Source organism: Protopterus annectens, chromosome 6.part0 (genome assembly GCF_019279795.1).
Source record: "Protopterus annectens isolate FY-2018-M chromosome 6.part0, PAN1.0, whole genome shotgun sequence".
Lineage (NCBI taxonomy): Eukaryota > Metazoa > Chordata > Ceratodontiformes > Protopteridae > Protopterus > Protopterus annectens.
In genome coordinates, this window is record NC_056737.1 from 1,672,568,000 (window position 1) to 1,672,584,351 (window position 16,352).

General features: G+C 38.3%; 1 protein-coding gene across 1 annotated transcript in view; it reads left to right on the top strand.

Moving 5' to 3' along the window:
• The window catches only part of THADA (THADA armadillo repeat containing), a 3,943,996-nt gene that overhangs the window by 771,413 nt on the left and 3,156,231 nt on the right, over positions 1–16,352 (top strand). The window contains exon 21 of the mRNA XM_044073699.1: positions 6,268–6,425. Within this exon, the coding sequence (XP_043929634.1) occupies positions 6,268–6,425 (158 nt within the window). The remainder of the gene's footprint in view (positions 1–6,267; positions 6,426–16,352) is intronic.

Here is a 16,352-nt window from a genome sequence, read left to right on the forward strand (position 1 = left end):
TGACCCTGTGGGTTCTGTCACTCAGCCAGTTTGCAACCCATCTTGTGATGTATGGGTTAACATTTAAGCTGATGAGCTTACAATGATACCCGAGTGGGGTATTGTATCGAAGGCCTTCGCCAGATCGAGGTAGGCTGTATGGACTGCCTTTCCTCATCAATGGCTTTGGTGACTGTTTCAAAAAATCAACCAAGTTTAGAAGGCATGATCTGCCTTTGACAAAGCCAAACTGGGATGGATCCAAAGTCTGCAAATTCCCTATGTCTTTATTTATGAGGTCCATTATGATCCTCTCCATGGCTTTGCAGATAAGGCTTGTCAAGCTAATGGGCCGGTAATTTCCAGGGTCGGTGGAGGCACCGCCTTTGTGAAGTGGGACCACAGTTGCAGTGCGCCACTCCTGAGTGCGTCCAGAGGTAAGACTATGATTAAACAGCTGTCCTAGCTGTGGGTTTAATTCCTCATTGAGTTCGTGGAGCACACAGCCGGGGACACCATCAGGTCCCATGGATGCTGTGTTTTTTGCTTTGGAGAGAGCAGTTCTCACTTGGGCGTTGGAGATGTTTGGGGGGCTGCAATCGCTTGGTATAGATATCTGCAGCAATGTGGATCTTCGAACATCTACATTTATGGTAGGTACAAAACTGTACTTTTTCTATGAAGTGAGCTTTCAGTGAAGTCGTCCTAGTAATTTCATTTCAGTGAAGTGAATATATGTGTATGTGTGGGTGTGTGTGTGCGTCATTACATGCTTGTATACATATACATGTATTTATTTGGCCCGTGGAGAAAAACTCCAAATGCTTATCTTTGTTTATGTTTTATATATATATTCACAGAGAGATAAATATTGGTTTATATACACACATACATATGTGCTTGTATACTTGCCCATAGCATGTTTGACCCTCAGACATAGGGTAAGGAAGGGATCATAAGACTGTTGTCCCTGAGGAGGAGGCACATAATTCACCATTGCAGCCAGCGGGGAGGTGTGATGTTCAGAGGGTAACTAGAGAAAAAAGAATCTGTCTTCGGAGCATAGAAGACCTCTCTCACCACTGAAGCCCTGAGTAAAAATTCATTAGCAGCTTTTGATGTTTGAATCGTGTGCCCTCCTGTACCACCTTAATAATGAGTGCTAACCCTAACATTAATGCTGCTCCTTCCCCTAACACTCATGTCATTAAAACCTTCCTATAACACTACTACACTCCCACTATACAAGACAGACTCACACGCGAACAACACTATATATATATATATATATATATATATATATATATATATATATATATATATATATATATATATATATATGTGTGTGTGTGTGTATATCCCCTGACTCAACCCTTACCCTTCTCCTAAAATCCACAAACACATAGCCATTCTTCACTCATCCCCAAACCTATGTGTAACTCGCATACATGCCCCCCCCCACCGCACTTACCCGTATCGACATGCCATACCATCAAGAAAAAAGAAAAACATAAAAAGACAAATAGCCAGCACTCAAGTGGAGCAGACATCTTTTAATGTACAAAAATCAGACCGGTTTCGGCCTTTTTCAGTGTAAAACACCATCAGTACATACCTCACCTTATGTATCCAAATGTAATGGAATAATTAAACCCCATTAAACAAGTATTACAAATGTTCATTAAGACCAGGTGAAAACTGTCCCCCCAATTTCACAATCCAAGATTTTTCTTTTCTGTTTAGTACATTATGCCAACCAATTTTCATTGATCTGTGTCCCAGCACTCTATCAATAACAATAAATTTAATCGTAGCTGTCTTATGCATGATGGTATGTTTATATAAAGCATTAGCTGAATATTTACTTCTTGTTGTTGTCTTTCGGCTTTTCCCAGTTAGGGGTCACCACAGTTGAACGCCGGTCAGCTAATGATTGGCAGTAGATTTTCATGAACACCGAGGTGCCATCTCGACGTTCAGCCTTCAACGAAGGCACACCCATTTACGCATGTCTTTTGAACTCCCACCCAACTGCGTGGAGCACATGCAGACTCCGCACTCCAGCTGAGAATCGAACGGGAGAACCTCTTGCTGTGAGTCAACAACGCTACTGCTGCACCACCGTGTTCTGATATCTGAAACTTTAATGGTCTGGAAGTCTGACCAACATAAAAAGCTGTGCAAGAGCATATTGCCAAATAAACAGCCCAATCACTGTTACAATTACAAGCCATTCTAACAGAAAATCTACTTGAAAATCCTTTTGTTGGACAAATAACTAGTTTGCACAGAATTTGTTGAAGGGAAAAAAATGTTTGTAATGGCTAAAATAACTACTTAAAGTTTTTCCTTTCTGAAAAGAAAATTAACATCTTTGACCTAATAACCCACATAATCTGTCTTCTGTCAAAAGGATGTTCCAATGTTGCTGTACCAAATTGAAATATCTATGAGTATTTCTGCCATAGGTAACAGTAAATCTGATTTTATCTGAGTAAAGGCCATCCCTTCAGTTTTTCAGAAGCTCACTTCTTGGATGTGATTGTACCTCCCTACTGGTCTGCCTAACTGTAGCCAGTGGGTAACCACGTTCAACAAAACAATTTATTAAATCTTTGTCAAAATGTATATAATTTTCAGTATTTGAGCAGATATGTATGTATGTTCAGTGAAATGCAGGGGAACCATGTATGTATATTTATTTTGCCGTTTAAAAGAGAGTGGTATATATGGATTATAGAGTGTACATGTAAATAATCTAACTCCATTAATCTGCATGTATTACTTGTGAATCATCCTTCTAGACAGATAAAAATCTCAGTTTTTACAGTCTTGCATGTTTTTGCTTTTCTTTCATGGAAGTTTTGTCGTCTCAGTGGATGGAAGTTAGAGTGAGGATGCTCTCTTAGCCTGCCATGTAATACCTGGAGATTTATGTGCCACTGACAAAGGCAGTAAGAGAAAAGAGTTGTGCTGAGCTAAGGATATGAGGAGAAGAAAGAAATTCTGCGAGTTACCCAATGCAGGAAACCTCTTAAAGATCAGAAGGCATGGTAACTACATACTTGATTGAATCAACAAGATCTTTTGGATGAGATTTCAGAAGTTCCATTGCTGACCATGAAACGTTCCCCATGGTGTGTGTGTGTGTGTGTGTGTGTGTGTGTGTGTGTGTGTGTGTGTGTGTGTGTGTGTGTGTGTGTGTGTGGTGAACTTGTTCCTTATTTGGGTTGAGACTTATTTTCCTTCTTAGTTGGTGAATTTGCAGGCCTGTTGTCTTACCTCAAGCACTTGTCCAAACTAGGCCTCAAGCATTCCATGGTCAACAGCATTTTTGTGCCATCCAAGTGTATCACAATATCAAGGAAGGCAATCATCTGTCTCAGTTTTAGCTAATTAAGCAGGTACTGAAGAAGTCTCTCCATCCTTCTTTGTAGAAAGCTGGCATCCTTGGGGCATGAATTTCTTCTGATATTCTCTTCCATCCTCGTTTTGAGCCTGTTTACTTTGCAGACTTGAAGATTTTTTCATAGAATACTTTGTTCCTAATGGTCATTACACAGTTAAGGCAGATTACTCAGCCAGCAAGAGGGAACATTATCAAGGCTGTCATAAAAGGGGTGTCTTCCAATTAGCTTTGCTCTAAGGATAAGGCATTTCCTTGTTGCATCAGCCTGAGGGTCTGATTTCATTCCCCTCTTGCTGAGGCCAATGGCTTTTAAGGACATAAGGACAGCACCTAATTATTCCCAGACCACAGAACTATCAGACAACCCCACCACATGGGGCCTCATAGTTTATGATGCAGAGCTCAGGGATATTTCTGATATTCCCTAATCCCCAGTCCCAGTGGTAGATGTGTTAATCTGCCTTAATTTGGCTGCCTTCGGCACCTTCCTCAGCATATATATATATATATATATATATATATATATATATATATATATATATAAAACATCCACGTGTGCAGTAGAGACTAGTGTCACCAGCTTGCACATGTCTCTGATCACTGGTGCATGCTGGACACTTCTTCTATTGCTGTTGTACTGCCTTCCTCCCTCAGGATGGGTGAGCCAGTGTACTCATTCCCATCATCCTGTGCTGGCTCCTCCATCATTCACAGTTCTGATGGAACCCAGGTCATCTTTCTCCCTATTTATCATGGTGCTGGTGTGTTCTCCATACCTTTGATGTTAACTATCACTGTGTGGTTCTACATTCATAGACCCCATAAGTTCATACAGAGTGATTGTTTGCCATCTTTATGCTAGATAATGTAGTTGACAAGTAGACTATCCAAATGGATCATTTAATGCCACTAGTATGCTAACTGACCCTTAGCAAATGTTTTCCTAGTAATTGCACTTAAGATATCTTCTTCTGGTGTATGCTTTATGAATGTGAATTTAATAGATATTTGTATTTGCATAAAGCTTTTGTAAATGGGAATTTCTTGAGTTCTTTTCCAAATTGTTGATGAAGGTGATAGCCCTCATGCTTGCCAGTTGTGGTTCCCAGGTTTGTGGGGTCTGTATTGAAAATCTTTGGTCTGTTGTATGGAATATGGTTAGTGAATGGAAATGGAGGTTTAGGACCCAAGGTTTTGTTTTGAGGTCTTTTTTGGGTGTATGCTAGCAAAAAAGTTGAAAGTCTCCTGGTATAGTCAGTTGTGGTTAGCAATGCTAGGGGTAGAATGGATCTTTTATTTATAGGAAGCTGTCTTGTTTTAGTTAATAATGAGCATGGTATTCTGTTTGTTGGGCCAGGATGATAAGTCTCAAGATTTGATTGGATTTGGCATGAAGAGCAGCTTGTTTCTTCTTTATGGTTTGGCAGTAATGAGGAGACCCTATTCTAGCTGGGCACGCAAGATACCTTTCCTGGTGGCTCCTCTGCATTCTTACCTTTTGTACTATGAGAGTACTGCTACAGATGCTACCGAACAGTCAGTCTATTGCAGAGAATCTTTCGGAGTAAGATTTAAGAGACACACAAGTACGGTCTGTATCAGATCTTTGAGTGGACTTTCTGTAGTAGGTACAGTTTCTCTCTCTCCTGTTCTAAATATGATTAGTTGGTATCTGCAACAAGCCGAAGAGCTTCCAACTGTAGCTTCTACATCTTTGTAGTTATATATCCCTTTTCTGTTTCCTTTCAAATGTGATTCCCTATGTTTGATGGTGACCAGGAATTGGAGACCCTGGTACTGGGTTTATACCCTCTTATACCAACTTGAATGCAGTGGCATGTGAGGGAAAAGGGGTCAGACAACCGAAGTAGCAGAGGTGCTTCTAGTAAAAAAAGAAGTAACCATTGAGAGGTTCCTTTGGAGAAAAAAATAGGAGCCTTGTAAATGGTCTGCTGATATGGTAAGTACTTGCATATCTGTCATATCTTGGGTGCTTGTGTGTGTTTAACCTCAGCTCTCAGGTGGTATGCATGCCCTGTGCAGGAGATTTTGAGAGTTTAAGTGCCATATGTGACTGCACATCATGGATATGGCAGGCACTCACATAAAGTTTGAATCCTTATACATTATAGTATCATCTTTATTCATGGTGCACAAGGGCTGCAGACCAGAGTTTTTTAATTAAAGTTGAGGATGACCTACTAAACTACAAAGACCCCTCTGAATATAAAGTTGAGGATGACCTACTAAACTACAAAGACCCCTCTGAATATATTCCCTGAAGTATTGCAGATGTCTGGGTACTTAACAAGGTTTATTTCATATCTTTAATATTATACTTTTTAATGTTCCCTTTAGGGTATTTAATACATCATTGTTGTGTTTCCTTTTCTGTTTCATATTTGGAAATGTATTTAGTGATAGAACACTTGTCTGACCACTCATGCTGACGTAAGTAGATTGTAATAACTGATGATAACATTTGAGAAAGGCATGTTACAGAAGAGCTTAGTTTGAATCAATAATAATTATTCTATTCTAAAAATATACTCTGAACCCAGCAAGGCATTCTTTTATGGCGAATTTTCCTTTGCTTTTGTAATGTTTCCCAAATGTTAGTATTTTCTGTTCTGGTTTCATGTAAAACAGTGTTTAAAAAGTGTGTATCATTTTTCTGTAGCCATACCAGTTTTATCTTTTTTTTTTTTTGATTTCTCCCTTATTTGAACTTGCTGTCATGTAAAGCCTGTTATTTTTTCCTAACTAGATACTGTCCCTGATGTTTGCAGATTGTCTCCTTAATGGACTTGAGTTGTGCAAGTAGTGTATATTTGCCATATTTTTCATATTTACTGTTTGCTGTATATTTTCTGTTTTAGAGAAGGAAGGTCAGATGTATGCTGTAACAGCACAGATGGTGCTTGTCTGCTGCTGGCGGAGCATGAAAGAAATATCCATGCTTTTGGGGCTTCTTTGTCAGCACCTCCCTCTTCAGTTAACACCAGAGTCGAAAGGTGGATTGATCACAGCAGAACAGGTATGGCTTAGTCACAAAATGGGCAGTGTGGTGAAATGTGCATGTGTGGGTGAGTCATTATTTCAGCCATTTTTCAAAGACAGTATACTATTTTTTTTATTTTTAACAGCTTTATTGAATTGACACTTAAGACATAGGCAAAATACATTTACATAACAAAACAAACCATATTAGCATATTCCCAGTTGCAAACATTATGCATCACATTTATTCTTTTGTAAATTTATCATCAATTCAACATTACATAAATTGATCACTTCCTCCCTCCCTTTAAACCTCACTCCTCCTCCTCCACAGCATTATTTTGCATGTATTGTTCCCTCTTTTTCCATTGTTTCTATGCAATTTGCTACTACCTTTTTCTAAAAATCCCACTTCCAGTTCTTTTATGTTACTGTATTTACTACTTCTAGTACATTTGGTTTAGACTCTGATTTCCATTTTCTAATAATTGCTTTTCTTTGGCAATCACCAGAACTAAACTTAACAAGGCCGTACTATGTCTAGGCAATTCAGATCTTATATCCCAGCTCAAAAAATAATTTCCTTAGTTACACCTTTTTTCTCGTCCAATATTTTTGACTAGAATACTCTGTAGGGAATTTTTAAAATCTTCCAACTCATTATACTGTGAAACCATGTGTTCTCATAGAATTCCATAGAATTTCCAAAATATGTCTACTACCTCTACAGGATCTTGTTACCTTCCATGTTATAGGCTCCCTAAGCTTGGCGATAGCCCTTTCTACTTTCTATTGTCTGAGTCATTGTGCTTAAAGTTTTTGTGCTCTAGTGTTATTATCAAAAAGTTGCTTAACAGTAATCTTTCTATTATATTGTTGAGGTAATCCCTTATTTTCTGCTTGGCATTCTGCAGTTGATCTTCTTCTTGTTCTGTCAGATTCCCCCTATTCTGCAATACTTTAACATTTGTCAGTCCCTCTAAATAATTTTTGTTACTTCTTAACCATAGCTCCCTTTCTTTTATTTCCACCCTGTTTTTAAACTCCACCTTAATTTTATCCCACTCCCTAGCTATATTTTCAGAAGTAATTTCTGTCCTCTCGAATAGCTCCTGAATAATCTCCACTACCCATTCCTTAAATTCCTCTCTTTTCAAGAGACAGGTGGGGAAGAGTCAGTGTCTCATTTTTATTTCACTATCCTGTGTTTTTATTTTAGTTATCATTGGCACAAGATCTGAAATAGTTATTGGTTGCATATCAAGGCCTTCAATTAAGTGTACATGTTCCTGTGAAATGTAAATTCTGTCTAGCCTAGCCCAGTTTTTAGATTTTGGGGAATAATGTGTAAATTCGCTCCGAACTCGTTTTACTGAATTCACATCTTCCATGCTAAATATTTTCATAAATTTCTTCAAAAATCTACCCTTCTTTGTTATACTTTCCCTTCTTGGCCTCTCAGACACTTCTTCACTGCTGCAAGTTAAATTCCAGTCCCCACCTATAAGTAATATTCCTTGATGAAAACTGATTATTCCTCCCGGAATTTTCTTAAGCTCCATTATAGTAGTTTAGTTGAAATATAAATACATGCTAGTGGAATCCTCCTCCCTTGCCAGTACTCCATTTGCACTACAAATTTGCTATTATCTTTTTTTATCCTCTTCTATCACTATTGGAGTACCTTTTACAACTAATGTAAGTTACCCTCTTTTCCTTTGTCCCAGATATTCCACTGAATAACCATCCTGAAAACCTTTCTTTATCAAATTCACATGTTTAGTTCTTTCCAAATGTAACACAGCTATTTGCACTCTACATTTTCAATATAGTTCACGATTCCTAGAAAGCATCATTACAAAGTTATTATTCCCACTTTTTATGTATAACACTCTTTTTGTTAAATGTCTAGTTACAGCTTTTGTGTTACATGCATACATTGTTTGGCAGGTTGAACTTTTTTATATAGTTGTTACTTGTCATAACCATTTGAGCTTATGTCACATCTTACAAAACTTTGTTTTATTGAAAGCCCTCAAAAAATACCAATACCCCCCCCCCCCGGAACCTGTTAATTTAATACTAACACACAAAACTATATATAACTTCAAATATTGAAACTTCACCCTCCTAATAGTAACAAATGTCCCAAACTGACAGCCACACTCACAGTTTTGAGTTAACCTAAAAGAAAGGTTATCCATGCTAAGAAGCATGGTACAGCCTGTGCTTCTGCTAAGTGCTAAATGGTTGTGTCTTATCTTTACAGCTCTCCCAGTTGGGAAAACCCCTGAATCTTTTCAGAAAACATTATCTCCTAGCCAGTTTCTCTTTTCTGTTTTTTTTCCTCAGCCAATCACTCTCCACCATACTGTACCCACTTTTTCTTTATCAGATTGTCTCCATGGAGACATGAGAATCAGACAGTCAATTTCTCTTTATCAGACTCTTTCCATGGAGACATGAAGGCCAAATAAAGAATTGCTAATAACCATACATTAGTTTGCTAGATAAAAGCCTCATAATAGTCAATATTTTCATTTACTTGCTTCCTCTTAAAACGCGTTACTAAATCAGTCTAAGGTCTTTAATCCGGTTATTCCCCATGCAAGAATGAGGAAAAAGCACACTATTTTTTCCTTTGTCATGCCCTTTTAACCAGGCTTTTTTAATCATTGCATGCCAACATTTCTTATAATTGAAGAAGAAGAGAGAGAAGGGAGAAAGAATTGAGAAAAAGAAAAGCAGCACCTATTGACATCCCATTACACTTAAAAATAACTGAGGAAACTCTATTTTATAGCATGCAAAAAAAAACATATACCACAAAAGTAGTACTATTAAGAAAAACAGTTTCTTTACTTACAATTTACTTTCTCCCTTATCTTTCCCTCCCCAAAGCATTTCTAAACATGATGTAAACATGATGATAGGGCATATACTTTAGAGTCCCCCACATGTCCAACAAATTCTGAAAAAGTCCAATATTTCCAGATTTTCCTGTTTTGTCATATTTCACAAATATAATTATTGCACTGTAATCTCATATTAAGTTACTGCTTTTATAACTGTTCATCTCCATCTCCCAAATCCTGTCTCTGATTCATTTCCAATGTATTCTTGATTCTTCTAGTCAACTCTCTTGCTCCCTTCCTTCTCTCCAAATGTTTCCATTGAAACGGTGGAAAAGGTTTCATGTGTACAGTCTATCTGTGGTATTTATTACCAGAAGAACAAGCAGCAGAATCCCCTTCTGTTTCACAGATCACCTTTTGTTGGACTAACTTTTGTATTTCCTCGTTAGCACGTACTTCATCAAAAAAGGGAAGAATACCTTGAAGATAGCTGGGTACAGCAGTTTGAATCTCACACCTGTGTCTCAACATTCCCTGAGCAGTGGAATGAATTTACTCTTTTTTCTGCCTAGTGTACAATAAGTAATCATTTTCCACAAACACTCTGCTGTCTCCCACTTTTAGTATTTGTCCTTCTGGCACAATTTTGTCAGAATCAATTCCTTCTGCTGGTATGACTGCATCTTTACTATTAAAGGTCTAGGTTGCTTTCTCATAGCCAGGTTTGGAGCATACACATGATGTACCCTTTCAATTAACAACTCCTGCTGTGGAATAACAGTTTAGTTGATTATTTGTGCTTTCATAAAAATTAATGTCTGTTCCTTCCAGCTTTTCTGGTATAACTGAAAACCTCAGGTTTCTCTATGTGCTCCATCCTACAGTTCTATTATTTTTTGAAACACGTCTTCCTGAGCAGTCTCATATTCATCCAGGCTTTTCTTCATTTCAACCTCTGGTTTTTGCAGCTTTATTACCTCATCTGAATGGAAGCCATGGTGGTGCAGTGTGGTAGCATTGTTGCCACACAGCAAGAGGTTATCCCATTCGATTCTCGGCTGGAGCGCCTTCTGTGTGGTGTTTGCATGTCCTCCCCATGGTCGAGTGTTGTTCGAATGACATACATGAATGGGTGTGCCTTTCTTGAAGGTTGGTCGTTGAGCTGGCACCATAAAAATCGACTGCCAATCATTAGTGGACCTGAGTTCTGCTGTGGCGAGCCCTAACCGGGAAAAGCCAAAAGAAAAACATCACCTCATCTGTATATCTGTTTAAAGGTTCTTGCATTTTTCCAGCCATTTGCTGTTTCTGCTGACATACTCCATCAGTGTTTTATTTTAACCAGGTCTGTATGCAGTTGTCTTATATCTTCCTGTAAATCACTGCAAATCATGTCTGAAGGTGGCATTGCTTTTTGCAGCATGGCTGCAGAGCTTTCCCTAGTCAGTGTTTCTTCCTCACTTTTTGTAGCTAATTTTTTTACAGGTGCTCTGTACTTTTTTCCTGCCATCCAGGTAGTACACTTACTAGCCAGTTACTGAAATTCACCCATAAACACAAAAGTCTACTGTCCTTCTCTGTTGAGTTTCTGTTTTCACACCTGGAGAGCTAGAGTTAAGTTTTTACTCAATGTACAGCCATGTTGGATTTCCCAAATAAAAATGTAATTAGGTACCAGAGATGACAGTTCTCTATACTTCAATCATAATGTGGCAAATGTAGGTAGAAAATCCTTCTCATTAGCATAACTAATAGCTAAGGATATATCATCTAGACTTAAAGACATTGTTCTTTTATATTCAACAATGATTGCATGAATTACAGTGTTCAGTGTCCCCTTCAAGATGTACCTCACCTGACATATCAAACTACAGAAGCCCCAGAGGTTCCTACATAGGTAAGATTTCAGTCTTAAAGTCCCTGTGCTAGCAATAGATGCTAGAACCAGCAAACAAACAAAACATAATGAAGAAAGAGTTCATTATACATAGCCTCACCCGTCTCCGAAATAAGTTGCCCCTGCAAGTTAAACACTTCAATAATATTACTATACTTTCAACAGAACCTGAATGGCTGGATGGGGTCCTTCAAATTTAACTCAAGACTAACTAGTCAAACCCTCCTTGAGAAAAGGTATACTGCCTGAGGGTGGGTATTGGCAAGGAGCTGATGAGCACAAGACTAATCTGCCTTGAAACTCCCTAGAATCCTATAAATATGTACAATTACAGAAGTGTAGAAAGATGCATGTAAAGGAATAAGAAAGGCAGAAAAGAGGGGGGGGATAAGAAAGGAAGAGGGAAAAGGGAAGAAAATAAGGAGGGAGAAAGGTAAGGGTGAGAAAATGGAGAAGGGGAACATAACTGGGCACACAACAGATACAGTAGAATGAATGCTTACTGAAAAAAGAAAAGAAGGCAGTGGAACAGTAATTGAAGGAGGTGAGTAGAAGGTGCGGGGTATTTTGTTTTTTCAAGAAAATACAAGAAACTTCTTTGAACAGCAATATTTTTAAGAATGGATTTAAATGCAGTGTAGGAAGGTGTATTCTTAAGGACTTTCACTCTGGACGTTACCACTTTTTCAAATTCCTTGCTGCTAGACACATGGCACAAATGAGCAGACTGTTCTACATGTTAGAGAAGAGGATTTGTGGAGTCTGAAATTTCATACCAACAGTAAGAGATTTATCCTCTTTTTCTATATTCTACAATCTTTTCTTAATAAAGTGGATACATCACACAGGGCATCAAGGATGGACACTTAGGTATCCCTCCCGAAAACAGCTATACTGGTGCCTGCTGCCCTAGTTGCAATTTCCGTAGAATTAAGTGCCAGGCACAGGATTTGATATGGAAGACACAGTTGCCACCTGCGAGTACATATGGGTCTTAGGCTCTCTGTCCAGCAACTTTTTCATCAACTTGGACATCTCATCAGCAAGTTGGAAATACAACATACACGATAAACAGTTTAGCTTCCTCAAAGTAAAGGTGGAGAGCACATAAACCCATGTCCCAAACCTGTCAGCCTAGACTCTACATCTCAAGGGTGGACAGTAAACCCTGCATAACGACGCCTTCCCAAGGGCTGCTACAAAACATAATCTATTAATTGAGCACTCACCCAGAAAAAGCAATTTTTAGCAGACCCAAGGAACTTGTCTGGTATCCACAGAGCAAGGAGCCACAACACTGGGTTCATGCTATGTGATCCTGACAACAAAAGACACCATCTTGTCACCAGGGGTATCAAAAAGCCCCCTGTAAGATCCTTTGTGAAGATGTCACAGGTCTGTGGGTTATATAACCTTCCACCTCATTATTTGAAAGATTTCCTTGAATTTCTGGTAATTGAGGGAAGGGGTATGGTGAGGAATTTGCACCATCTACATTGTGTGTGTCTAGTGGCCATCTGCACCATCTCCATTATTCATGTGGGAGATTCTAGCAAAACATGTAGGCACCTCTAAATGCGCTTATGATTCTTACATTTCCACAGAGAGAAGAATTCTGAGGGGGGGAATAAGATGAACTACTCACAGACGTATGCAGAGGATCCTACAACAGCCTCTTTTACTTTAAACCTTGCTGTTGAGAAGAGGGAGTGTCTTAAAAGTGTGCTTTTCATGTCATGGCAAGTTACAACTAGGCAAGGTCAGAGCTACCAGGGCAATAATTTTTAAAAGGGCTGGACTCCAGAAATATTCTAGAGGCAGCAGCTTGGTTTTCTGTACATACTTTTACAAAGCATGACAACATTGAATGTTTTTCTAGAGCTAGAGACAGGCTTGCTAGGACTGTACTCTAGGGGCTCCTGGACTTTGATCTTTCTTCTTCTTCATCCCTTTCTGTCTAAGCTTTGGTATTTGCTCCATGTAGCTTAGGCTACTATTGTGCAAGTAATCTTACCATAACAATAAATGATTAGAGCACTCTTGCAGTACAAACACCCTCTCTGTTTCCCTTTGTTTTTTATTCCAAGATGTGGAGTTCCATATCTTCACCACTTCTCTTAACATGTATTCTGTTGGCAGAAATCTAGCCTCCCTTGTTTTGATGACAAGAAAGTTCTCATTTATGTTGCCCACAAAGAAAGGATGCTGCCTGGATGCCAGCAAAGAACCACCTTAGATAGCCTGAAAGAAAATCGACTAGAAAAGGTGAAAAGAAAGTAACAACTTTGAAGAATCCTGCAGCTGTTCAGGAAAAAAGTTCCAGCTTTGGTATGAGAAATGGCTTCCATTAACTTAGAGGAAAAAAATAAATCAAATGTGCTCAGAGCTGATTACAATAAATGAAACACTGAAGGAGTATATCAACTCAGATAATAAAAGGCAGAAAAAATGGAAGAAGCTTTAAACATCAATTCAGATGAAGAACATGAACAAAACAACAATAAACTGAATAAATAAAATAAGAAAGCAGTACGACTCACAGACATAAACCTTTATTAAGCGCTTTCGTCAGCTGTCAGCACTGACTTCTTCAGAATACAAAAAAGCACGCTGAACCACTTGTTAAATATGCACTTTTGTCACGACTTACACTAATTAAACAATTCATTTTAAAAGGTGTATGTTCATATTGTTAAAAAAACTGAAATTAATGATAAATTCCCTATAATACTAGCAGCAGGAAAAACATCATTTTCTATACATAACATTGAAAGCAGCTTTTGGAACAGACAGAGCTGTGTTGTGCAAACTGGGATAATAAAACATATAAAAACCTGTACAAAGCTAATAATCAAACTCTCAGAAATAAATAACAATATATAACCTCTTAATTCTTTCACAATCTATTAGCTTAAAATGTCCTTAATAAAATTACATTTTTATTTACATATGAAATTCAGCTTTTAACTTGAGATAGCTAGAAATGGAAACAGTTTCATTAAGCCCAGGGGGGTATGTTGCATTGCACTTAAGCTGCCACATTAATTCTCAATACTCTAAAGAAAAAGTCAGAAGGACCCTCCCTGTCATTGTTTCCTATTGGTCAGCGAAGAGGAATTCTTTCTACAGGAAATAGGAATTTTAGAGAATATGCTACTAGGAAGAGGGTATCCCATACACTTTCTAGAACCCATACTTCAGGAAGTCATCACAAAGAGAAAGCAAGACCATTTTTTACCCATATTAGGGGGGGGGGTACATAACATATCAACAATAGCAGTGGTAGGGTAGACCTACCACATATTACCAAGAATTCTTTTCAACACTCTATGGTTCTTACTTTTAGTCCACTTTTTGGTAAAATCAAAGAAATTTTAAATCACAACTGGGTACTTTTTAACATGGAACAACAACTTAAAAATAAATTAGGTGACTATCTGGTAGTAGTATATAAGAAAGACAAGTCAATAAAAAACGTGCTTGAAACTAATGTAACCAATGTGAGCAAAGGCAAGATGGTGAAATGTGGACATTGTAATCATGTCAAGAAGAGCAGGCCCGTGCACATATGGTAGCTGCACGGCTCCAAAATCAAATCACAATCCAACAAAAACTGTAGAGCCAGCAAACAGTGACAAGCACAAAATAATCTATTAGGAAGACATTTAGCCAAGAATAAAGCAAGCAAACTGGTTTCGGCTGTCAAGCCTTCTTCAGTGCATTAAATTAAATGAGCATATAAGCATATATGTATATATATATATATATCTATTAGTATAGCACCACCTGAAGTGAACTGGGGTAAATTGCATCCTTCATTAAAGATATTCATTCAAGCCTGGGGGAAACGGGGCCCCCAATTTAATAATCCATTTTTCTCCATATTATTTAATAACTGATGCCATCCTGATTTGTTAATTTTGTTTCCCTGTATAATATCAATCACTGTAAATCTGAATGTGGCTTTGGGGTGTTTTTGTGTATGTTTATAAAGCGCACTTGTTTGTTTACCAGTTCTAATATCACTGAAGTGTTCTGATATTCTGAATTTGACACACCTGGATGTTTGTCCCACATAGAAGGCTGAACAGTTACAGGAGGCCATGTAAATCACCCATTCAGACTGGCAATTGGCAAAAAACTTTATAGAGAACACTTGTCCAATATTTTTACTAGTAAATTATTTTGTCTTAGACATATTCTTACAATGGGTGCAGTGTCTGCATGGAAAACATCCCTGCAAGGGCCCACCTTCCAAAGTTATTTGTTTAGAGCTGTTATCAAAACTATTCACTAGTTTATAATGATTCAAAAATGAACCAATGTTCTTCCCTCTTCTAAAGGAAAAATGACATGTATCATCTACCAATGTACTAAGCTTGGTATCAGCCAATAGGATATTCCAATGTCTGCGGACACTGTTGATGAGGACATCAGTGTTTCTCCCATAAGTGGTCACCAATCTGATTTGGGAATTGTTACTTTGTTTTTTGTCCCTGTATTGGAGTAGGGTATCCCTATCCTGATTTGCAGCTCAACGTCTGCCATGAGCGATGTCCCCTTTCTTGTACCCTCGATCGCTGAATCTATGGATTTATTGAAAGGCCTCTCAACTGATAGAGATGACCTAGCGGCTTTTGGCCTCACCAATCAGGGTGAACATAATGGCAATGAAGCCACTTTGACAACAAACAGATGTGAGGTCGCTTTTCACAAATTGAACAAAAGTATGAGGCCACTAAGGGCCAATGTGTGGCATGCCAAACTTTTTAAGGCTTATATAGCAAAAGATATATCACTTAGAGGGCTTAGAGTCCATACACGACCTTTATTGTCTAAGGCAGACCCCATCTTGCTAGAACAATGGGCCGCGGCACAGCACAAGACATCAGTGGAATTTGTAAAGATTTTGGCCTCGTATCAAGATAGGATCATTGACAAGAACATTTCGGAGATAACTGATATGTGCAACGATATTGTTAAATTTGAAGGACAGGAGGGTTACCAAAACAACCTAAAGAAATTAGGGCAGGATTTCCTAACTCTAGAGCAAACATTGAAATACAAAAAAATGAGTAAGTTCCACCGAGATCTCACTGACTACGAGGGTGGGCATCCATTCTCAACCAATAAACATGTCAGATTTGACCCTTCTAATAGGAAGGTAGTGAAAAGGAAAAGACCCCCAGTCCAGCCTCAAAAAATCAAATCC